The sequence below is a fragment of the Gavialis gangeticus genome, unplaced genomic scaffold, assembly GCF_001723915.1.
Source record: "Gavialis gangeticus isolate Ggan-Ray unplaced genomic scaffold, GavGan_comp1, whole genome shotgun sequence".
Classification (NCBI taxonomy): domain Eukaryota; kingdom Metazoa; phylum Chordata; order Crocodylia; family Gavialidae; genus Gavialis; species Gavialis gangeticus.
In genome coordinates, this window is record NW_017729031.1 from 105192995 (window position 1) to 105204018 (window position 11024).

The window sequence follows — 11024 nt, forward strand, 5'->3', positions numbered from 1 at the left end:
TAGAGACTGCCAGTCTGCCCAGCAACCAGTGATGCATTTCAAATTGGTTGGCTGACAGCCAACAGCTGCTGGCCTCCATTGGACCAGGTAAATGAGGTCATAAGGGCTATATAAGTTAAGGACTGCCCAGAAAGAGGAGCAGTAACCATGAGGAAAACTCAGAGAGAGAGAGAAGAGCTGGACCATCTGAAACTTGCTCTCTCTCTCAAAACTCATGATCAATGAGCTGCCTGCCTCCAGAGGGAACCTCCACCTGCCTCTGGATGATACTTGTAAGTAAGCTACCTGAGATCTAACTAGATATATAAACTTGCAGTAACTCAGATGTGTGATCAAAGGCTACTCCAGCCACCCTGTTTGCTCTATGGGATTTATCTGATACTACTCAACTCTGTACCCTATTCGAACCCTACTCCTAGTAACCAATAAAGTTCTCCTTTGTACCTAGCATGGGAGATTTATTGGGAGTAGGTCTAGATTATGCCTTGGGTCCCCTTGATTTGGCTAAGGGATACCACTACTTGTGCTTCCGACTGAGGGAAGCACCCCAAGTACTTGAAGTGAGTCAAGTACCCTCGAGGACTACAAGGCCTGCGTTTCCCAGGGGGTGCAGTGCCAGAATCAAGCCCATCCCTGGGTGGTGACATCTGTACCCCCAGGCTAGCAGGTGTGCTCCAGGAAGGGGGTCGGCCAGATGCGAGGTGCCTCCAGGGAGGCACTCAGCCTGGAAGGTGGTCAGGCACATTGAGGTGGGTGGCTTAGTGCAGGAGCACCCCCTTAATGGCCTGCCACATTCCCCACGTATTCTAACCCAGAGACTCCAGTCATCCTTCCTGGCTGCCAATGTCAATTTGCAGGGATGTGTAGCTGTAGCACCCCCACCCCTTTTATCTGTACAATCTCACCTGTACAGGGTATAGCCATCTATACCTGTGGCCCAGTCATAGGTGGAGTCCCACCAGGTCTCCGTTATCCCTATGAGGTCATAGTCACTCTTGTTTAGCAGGAGGACTAGTTCCTCCTGTTTATTCCCTGAGTTCCTGGCATTGGTGTACAGGCAGGTAAGTGTCCCACAGAAGCTAAATCATACTAATTTAACCCTGCTTTACTCAGAGGTATGCTGCCCCACTAAGTTCTGCTTACCATGGGATGGGAATAGATGTGTGAAATGGTCACAGTGAATTAAAACAGTAGCATTGCTCTTCTAGACCATTTTTGATGAAAACCTACTCTGAGCAGATCTGTCTGTTAGCAGCAGGGAATGTGTTACATCTAAATGCTTATTGCAGTTTAGCTCTCATGTCATCTAATCTTGTATCTTTTTACTCAGCACCCAAGCCTATGCTAGAAAATAAAATACTGAACAACTTACCTCAAGCTTGTAATAAACCCATTCCTACAACCATCATCAGGGAAACATGAAAAAAAGTAATCCTTATTCCATGCCCTGAAAAAATCTATAAATTGGACTTGCTCCTCTGTTCAAATCATGGGTATTACTAGCCCAGATGCTGGAGGCTCTGTTTAAACCACTGCAACGCCTCAGAGAACCTTGTGTAGGGAGGACCCACAGCACAGAAGGTTCTGTTGAACACACAAAATACCTTGTATTGCACCAAGAAATGAAACAGAACTCAATCTGCAGAAGTTAGGACAACATGCTCCCTGCAACCAGATCTGCTCTTTAAATTGGTGATTGTATGTATTCTGCATTCAGTTTCTAAGTCTTTAAGGATAGCCCCATCTAGAATCCACAGCAACAATCCAAACCGAAGGTTACAAAAGCATGCATATAATAGAGGAAACACAGAAGAAAGACAGTTTGGTAGTTAGAATATTAGTCTGAGACTTTGGAAACCAAAGTTCAGTTCTCTGCTCCACCAGGTTTTTTGTAACTCCTTAGGCAAGTTGCTTTTAGGCTATAAACAGGCACTGCATTTGTACAGGGAAAACAGTCTTTTGTCCCAGGATTGTACAGATATACATAATCTACTGTCTTGTAGCCATTTTAAAATAGTCAAAACTTCACCATAACACAAGGAGTAACAGCAACACCAGATGAATTTGCTGTTTCTCTCAAGAGGATTAGAGAGGGGACTGAGCCTACGTACAAAGATTGCTCCGATTTTATCAGATTACCAGAAACATGCATTTAAGAAGGCAACTTAATCAAGTGGTCTATGGCAGTGACTTTTAAAAAGATAGAAAGCTAGTCAGTCAGGGTAGTCTAGAGTCGGCAGAAGGCAGGGTAGTTATGTACCTCAAACTAGCTAACTAAGATATACAGAAAGAGCATAAGCTTTCATAAACTCATGCCCCATGTACTCCATTTCACAGCCCCCTAAGACATACTATTGGGCAGAGGACTGTGTCTGCTGTGGCAAAAGCTCCTGGGTCAAGATGCCATTCCCCCCACCCAACATCCTTCAACATCTACACTCAGGGTTAGTGTCTCATTCACATCCTCCCACTCTCCATCACGTTACTGGACACAGTTCTGTGCTTTAATATATGTAGGAGGCAATTTCTTATCAGAATCACTTTTACAATGATTAACAACAAAAGCCAAGTGTGATGGACTATAAATTTTATTGTGATATTTATGTGTTAACTGTGTTCATGTTGTTAAAACATCTATAATTCAATTTCCTGTGCAAAGAAAAAGGGTTACGTGCCAGGGCTGCCTACATGCAGGATGAGACGAGGTGGACCCTTTGCATCAAGTTTTAAAAGGTTTTGCTGACATATTAATCCAAGAAGTGTCCAGAGGAAATAAAATTGAAAATGGAGGAGCAGATGGGGGAGCAGGAAAGGCAACCTGTCAGCTCCTGGCCAGAAAGACTGGAGGACAGAGAAGTGAAGGAGCTTTGGGGAGTTGGAAAGGGAACAACTGAGTATCTTTGGGGATGCTTGGGGCTGTGTGGACTGGACTGGGGATAGAGGGACTGCTTAACCCCTTTGGAGCAGGTAGAGAACCACTGGCTGGATGGCCCTCGCCCCAACAAACGCCTTTATTAAAGAGACTGGCTTCTGTGCTGCTTGGAATTTTTGGCTGCACTCAATTCCTGCAAGGAGGTAAATCCCCTCTCTCAGGAGAGAAACTAGATGCTAGCTCCTTGAGTCAGGACCATGGAGAACCAGGGAGAGTGAGGAACCAAAATGCCAAGATTCTCAAAGCTGGAAGGAGCTTGGGGTCCTCTGCTCTAAAAGCCAAGCCTAGTGGCTTCAGGGGGGCAAGGTGGTACTCTCAGAGGCCAAAAAGGGTGGTCCCTGAGCACTCTCCCTCACTCCAGAGGGTGCTCTGTAATACCAGGGTCAAATACTTGATAGAGTAGGTGTTTACCTACCACAGCTTCTGTTTATACATGACCAGCCATGTTGCAAATATCAAGAGTGAAATAATTTGACAAGCTGAAAATGCAAATTATACAGAGATGAACAAGAATAATACCAAACTTGGAAGCATTTATACAAAAAAAAGGTGGCATTCCACAAAATCCTCCAACAAAATTTGTAATTACAAATTCACCCCCCTCAAGTTCAGAAGCTGTTTTTCTCTCCTTCATGACTTGCAAAATGACTGAACTTGTTTATGTTTAAATGATGGGCTTAAACACCCTTTGGAAGCAACTCAAAGTTCAAGTGATTTCAAAATGTAAGTGAAATATTTTGTCATATTTTGAACCCCAGTTTTCCCTTACTATTCTGTGGAAATAAAGTTGTTTGCTTCAAAATAAATCACTTAATCAGCTGTATGATAAAGCTGAAAAGGGTCAAAAGGCTGCCATAGACTTGGGCAATTTTTAAATAGATTTGAGTAAATATAGTATAATTTCTAAGATGACCCTGAATTTAAGACAACCCTCAATAATTAGATTCTATACATGGAAAATGTGCAAGTTTGTAATAATTCTTCATGTCTAGAATCTAATTATTGGAAGATCGTCTCTAATTCAGAGATGGGAAGAAGGGGCTGCAGGGGGGAGATATACATGTCAACAGCCAATCATTGTGAGATAGATAACTACACTGTTTGCCTGTCTTATTTCCAAGCAAAGCATCAGCTCTTCCCCTTTTCCACACCATTCACTTCAGTGAAATGAATATAAAATCTTATATGATCATAGTTTTGCTTATGATCCCTACCTGATCTGCTATTTTGCTTCCTGCTCTACCTGCTGCTGTGCTAACCTGTCTCCTTCCTGATATGCCACACAAAGATGGCCTTATCTCAAGCCAACTTGTGGCACACATGGCACCCTAAGGCAAGTTGTGTGTGTAGAGCAGATATGGGCAGAATAATTCAAGTAGGCTCAGGGAGAACACTGTTATCAGGATTCCTTTATATCTCTCAAAAAGTGAAGCTTTTGCTGCTAAAAATCAGCATTACAGCACTGGCCAGATTACCTTTCACCCTTTGGAGCAAAAGAATGCTACTGACTGCTAAGGGCTGAGCCTACTATTCAAAGAAACCATGGATTCATGGTCGTGCCAGTTCCTATACATGGCCAATGGCATACTGCCACTGCATTCACTTGCTCTCTTCCCCCTCAGCCTACACACACAGTCTGACATTGTTTAAATCTGGTTCTAGCCCGTCAAGTGACTGAAAAAATGGAATTGATGGGTGCCCTGTTTTGGGTTCAAGGATTTCTGCTGCAAGCATGTTCAACTCTGAAATAAAAAGAAGTTCCCTCTCAAACTTAACAGTCCTACAAACTCAGCCCATATTCTTTTTACCTTACCATTAAGTTTCTGCAGGACAGGAGGGAACAGCTTACACCCCCAAAAAACTCCATTGTCTCCATACTATATCCTTGGTGACATCAGTACAACCCAACTGCCTTTAGTGGATTTACACAGTGCAAACATCTGGAGTTTAATAAAACGTGTCAGCTGGTGATACATACAGAATGGAATTCAGCTAGTTTCTCCTTAGCCCTGTTGGCTCTGAGGGACAAACAGGAACAAGAAAAAAATAAAATAAAATCAGAAAAAAAAAAAGTTTCTATTACTAAGAGGTGAAGATACCTCTGAATACACGCACACAATAGTTCTGTTGAGTAGTACAGATTTTACACCCTCACAGTAGAACTGCCCCTTTAAGCAGTGGCAGATTTTTTTTTTGTTTTTTTTTTTTAAAGAAAAATAAAAATTAAGCAGCAACTACTGTATTGTTCCAAGAAGGCAACCTCACATTTTCAGGTTCAAAATTTAGGGGAAGGAGACAACACAACTCCCCAGCCTTCCCACCAGATGTGATAGCATTTGCAGTACTAGTCTGTTCAATGTTTCTGCAGGGGTTGCAGCATGATTACTACTGGATTGTCGGGGCCCACTTATAAGTCAATTTTGCATACAATTTGAATGCAATTTTTATGGTTATTTTTATTTTGGGGTGGGGGGGCAGGAAGCAGGGGCAGCAGACATCAGAACACTATGGTACCTGAACACTATGCTAATGCGACTTTTACATAGATTTTTTAAAGGACCCAACAGAGAGAAAGATACCTATCTGCCACTTTATTTTTATATAAAAGACTTAAAAAAAGTAAGAGCAAGATTAAATGATTAAATAGGTATTACAAGCCTGAACAGGTGTTACAGACAAGAATAGCATATTCATGACAAACACAATAGAAGGAATTAAATAATTATATGAAATGGATTGATCCCTGAACTCTAACAAGTAGCCATTTGTTTACAATAATCAATCATTTATTAACACCTTGTAAGTATTTATAAAAGCAACTTTAATGCAAGGTGCAGCCTTTCACCATAAGTAGTAGTTATCCTTTCACACAAACAGGAACTGCACAGGACCAAAGACCTGTGAGAATGAGAGAGCCTGGCATCAGGAAGCCTCTGGCTTAAGTCTAGGGATCAAGAGTAAGGGACAAGCATTCAACCTATAGTTATAAAACTAACCAGAAAATGGTATGCAAGTGTTAAGAACTGCATACTGAACAACAAGGAATACATAATTTCCTGAATTTTGGGAAATGTTGAGGAACATAAAGGAATTAACTGTTGCAAAACTGCAACCACATTTTCAAAATGATTGACGTAGCAAACAGCTGTCTAGTTACTTCAAGGAGGAAAATATCTGTGATAAAGTAAGAAAATCCTTTTGATTAATGAAACAAACAAGCAAACTGTGTCGTCTGTGGGGAGTACCATTAAGCAAAATTACAAGATACTTTTCAAACATCTCAGATCATTTAGAGTACTTATACAAATGGCTCTATCCTGCAACCATTCAGGGAATTTTTTTACTTTTGTAAATAGGTTGAACTCAACTGCTACAGGGCTACTCACAAAGGTATAGTTAGCGACATACAGTTGCAGAACTGGGCCCTCAGGAAGAAATACTTTAATGCATGGATTATTCAATAAAATAAAAAGAAGCAATATCTGAATAAGCATCTGAGTTTGCACAACACTCATGAATGGCTCTAAAACATTTCCATTTTAAAAACTCACCAGACATTTTTAATATAGTTGTGAAATTTAAAAACACAAAAAAAATTCTACATCTAACATTTTTTTTCTTTGGGTATTCCTCAGTTTAGATGAACTGAAAAAGTTAGGATTGTTTGCAGCCCACCTCGCAGTGCCTGAGACGACGAGCCCATGCAGGAGTGTTTGGGGGCAGTGGTTGAAGAGGGACAGGAAAGGGGTCTTCCACCATCCTGAAAAGAAAATTCAACAACATAGATAACCAGGAAAGGAGAGCAACATCTAATCAAAGCTACAGGTAATATAGAATTCCTTTGTTTTCTATCATTGCATTATGACTATGGTTAATGTTTATCATGAAACTGTAGTCATGGTAGCCACCCCCATGACTTTGGCAACTGTTTTTAAAACAGCTGATATTTTTTCTCATAATATATTTTTCTGCAAGTTACAGCTAAAATAATTAACAATTATATAACCAACAATGCCATATTTAAGCTACAACTGACTTTTGTATTCACCCAAGCTGTCATTCAATAAAAGCACAGAAGTATATCCTTGTATTAGAACTTTTTAGCTTCACTGGCAAATACTAGATTTTTTTCATAATGTTTGCTGATAGAACGAATAAATAAATAAATCACAGCCAGAACGCTTTTAAGACAAACTGACCAATTTTGTTGGAGATTTACTGACATTTGTAGCAGAACTCTGGAGACTGAATCAAGCGTTTAAATTGAGAATCGCGTTTCCATGCTTCCTTCAGGAGTGAGATGCAACATCTGTTAAGGGAATATTTCCAGCCCCCTAAAACCTGCATCTGTCTTACCATTCAAAGACCTAAGTTAATCACCATACCCTAAAAATCAAGCTGCAGACCTGCCTAACTCTTGGGAGTTTTAATATTTAACATCTTCAAAACTTCAAAAATGAATCCAAGCATCCATTCACAAAATATTTCCTTATATTTTATGGAAGTCTTCAGTGTACTCAATATGTAAAATAAATGTTACTTTACACGGTTAAGATTACTGTAAATTTCTACGTCTTTTTTGTTTTCATCAAATATTTTTGTAAGATAACGTGCTCACCAGATAGGGAAGAAAGACCAGGAAGAAATCTAAATTAATATTTATAAGTTTTTTTTTCTTTTTTCTAAAACAAAAAGAAAATTTTATATAAAGAAAAATACTAAACTTCTCTCAACTAGAGACTTTAGACAAAGTTTATCAGTGTACTGGAACACAACAGATGTAAGTCAGACTAGATCTTTGAAAATCCATTTTAAGATCAAGCTCTTACCTATGATCCATTAAAAAAAAAAAAAAAAAAAATCAATGCAAATACAAGGAGTTGTATTCCCTCAAACTCCCACTGCTCTTTTTCACTCACTGGACCATTTTCTATTCTCATTACACAAATATCAGTCTGGAATAACTTTAATGGTCAAAACGGAGTACACTGCTGTTGAGATCAGACTACATGCCTATTTACATTTAACATCCATCTCTCTTTCACGGTCAGATTTATAGACATTTCTTACCTGCTATATCGAAACCTTTTGTATGTCACTCAATAGTAGTAACAGACTAATATCTTGGAAGGGGGAAAGGGGGAGGAAGAAGAAGGGGGGAACTCTGTGATAGTTCTGCACAAAAACATAAATTTAATTAATGAAAAACACTAACTGTAGAGGCATTAGTGATACAAAGTGGTAGCTGTCTAACTTCTGACCTACCTGGAACCTGTCTTTTTGGAGACTGTGAGGGATGCGTGAGGATGAAGGATATAACTGCTTGTACCATCTGCAATAGCAGCCACTGCAACAGTCTGTAAGTTCCCAGCATTGCGTTTATCTTCTGAAACATCTTTGCAAAAATAAAAAATCCTCCCATTTAATAACTGAACCACAGAATGGGAAAATGACAAGGTCTGATTAATCTTGATCTGTAGGGAAAGTAAACATTTTTGCACATGAAACAAGATTATGGAGGTGGCAGTTTCTGGAGTTAATAATTAATTATGTATCATTACTGATGAAGTCTAGGGAGGTGTATACAAATGTAGATGTTTAATATTAGGTTACAGACGTGTACATTTGGAGCCATTTCAAAAGGACTGAAGCTATTATGTTCTTTTTATTATATGTGGACAAGATGGGAATGATAAAATGTTTCAAAACTGCTCCAACTTAAACCCTGAATGAAATCATGTTAAAAGCTGGAGTGTTTTTGCAACATCTGCACTGTTCCTGGCTTGCCCACAATAAAAGAAACATAACAGCTAGTGCCCATTTGAAACTGTTCCAAATGTGTGCAGTCTCCATACCCTTATATTATTGTATTTGGTAACCCCATTATAGAAGGTTAATTTTGCATAACAAAGCAAATAATTGCATACAACTTACTACAAAAAATCTGTCCTGCATTTTAACAAAAGGGTATCAGGATTCCATTACACATTGATTGTTACACACTAGTTCACTTCGTAATATGAATGCCTTAAGACGCTAAAAGCAGTCTCTCTCATAAAAAAGAATACCAAAAAAAAATGGAGAGGCAAAGACCTTAGATAATTCCATTTAAGTGAGCAAAGGCATCTGCACTGTACATTAATTATGGTGGGTCATTAGAGTAATTTGCATGTGAAAGTGATAATACACTCGCAGCTCTTTTTGTCATCAAAGCATTTAACAACATGATTAAGTCTTCAAATCCCTGGCAAAGTCGGGAGGGGTTTTATTACTACCACACACACAAATAGAAAGAGCAAAAATATTATTTTCAGATAGAGATGATGGTAGATAAGTCTGCAAGCAGTTTGGAAGCTGTTTAAACAGACCATATTAGAGGCTCAGGAAAGGTTTATATGCCACAAATCAAAAAGGGTACAAAGTGGACCAATAAAACTCCTGTATGATTTAAAAGCAGAATTAAAGAGGCCATTCAATGCAAAAAGGCATCCTTCAAAAAAAACAGATATATGCAAGTAAGAAAAACCAGAAAGCTCACAAACTCTGGCACATCAAGCACAAAAATGACATAAAGCAACTCAAAAAACAAATTTGAGAAGTGTCTAGCAAAATATGCTAAAGCTAATATAGAAACCTGCTTAAATACATTAGGAGCAGCAAGTCAGCTAGAGAATCTGTGGGACCATTAGATGACCCGGTGGTAAAAGGTACACTCAGGGATGATAAGGTCATAGCAGAGAAGCTAAATGAATTATTTGCATCAGTGTTTACTGAAAAAGCTGGGGAACTTCCCAAGCCAAATCAAGCCTTTCTAGTACATAGGTCTCATTAAATATTATTATAGTCACCAGGACTGGATGACATTCACCCAGGAGTTCTAAAGGAACTCAAAGGAGAAATTGCAGAATTGCTGACAATAGTATGTAACCTATCATTACAAATGGCTTCTGTGCCAGAGGACCGATAGGGTGCCAACATAACACCCAATCTTCAAAAAGGGCTGCTGGGACCCTACAGACTAACGAGTCTCATTTCCATTCTTAGTAAATTGATAGAATATATAATAAAGAATCAAATCAGCAGTCACATGGACAAGTATGATCTGCTGGGGAAGAGTCAGCATTTTTTTTGTAAAAGGAAATCCTGCCTCACCAATCTACTGGATTTGTAGAAGGTGTCAACAAGCATGTGGACAAGGGGGACCTAGTTGACATAATATATTTGGATTTTCAGAAAAAGTTTGACAAGGTCCCTCATCAAAGGCTTAAAAAAGCAAACAAAAAAACCCCAAACTAATGTTGCCATGGGATTGGATGGCAGGTTCTTTTGTGGCTTGAGAGCTTGTTAAAAGATAGGAAGCAAAGAGCAGGGCTAAATAGTCACTTTTCAGGCTGGAGGGAAATCAAAAGTGGACCTATAGGGATCCATGCTGGGTTTTACATTGTTCAACATTTTCATTCATGACTTGGAAATGGGGGTGCACAGTGAAATCTCCAATTTTGCAGATGACACCAAATTATTCCAGGTAGTTAAGCCCCAAAGCTGACAGAGAAGCTGCAGAAAGATCTAACCACTCTAAGTGAGAGGGCAGAAAAAGTGGAAGATGAACTTCAATATCGATAAATGCAAAATAATGGAGGGTGGGGGGCAAAACCACCTCAACTACACACACACAGTGCTGGGTCCTGAATTAGCTGTTGACTCAGGAAAGAAACCTTGGAGTGCAACCAAAAAAGAAACCTGTGCAGTGGCAACCAAAAAAAGCCAATAACTTTTGGCATCATTAAGGGGGGGTATAAAAAGCAAAACAATGAACGTCATCATGCCATTGTAACAAATTCATGATGCGCCCACATCTTGAATGCTATGTGCAGTTTTAGTAGCCAAATCTCAAAAAGGAGGTAAAAGAACTAGAAAAGATAGAGAGGGGCAACCAAAATGATCATGAGTGCAGAACAGTTATTATGCCAGGACACTGAAAATACCAGGACTCTTCAGTTTGGAAAGAAGTCAGCTGAGGGGGGATATGACAGAGGTCTATGAAATCATGAAGGGTGTGGACCATGTGACAGGGATCTTTTGCACACCAAAT

At 39.5% G+C, this 11024-nt stretch overlaps 1 protein-coding gene across 3 annotated transcripts in view; it reads right to left on the minus strand.

The window, feature by feature from the left end:
• Positions 1–11024, minus strand: part of CARF (calcium responsive transcription factor) — a 98009-nt gene that overhangs the window by 57588 nt on the left and 29397 nt on the right. For 2 of the 3 annotated variants that reach the window (XM_019523493.1, XM_019523495.1), the window contains 2 exons: positions 8198–8327; positions 6608–6692 (listed from right to left, as the gene is read on the minus strand). In XM_019523493.1, coding sequence (XP_019379038.1) covers positions 6608–6692; positions 8198–8327 — 215 coding nt within the window. Of the gene's footprint in view, positions 1–6607; positions 6693–8197; positions 8407–11024 lie in introns of all 3 variants that reach the window. The other variant, XM_019523494.1, reaches the window with a different exon arrangement.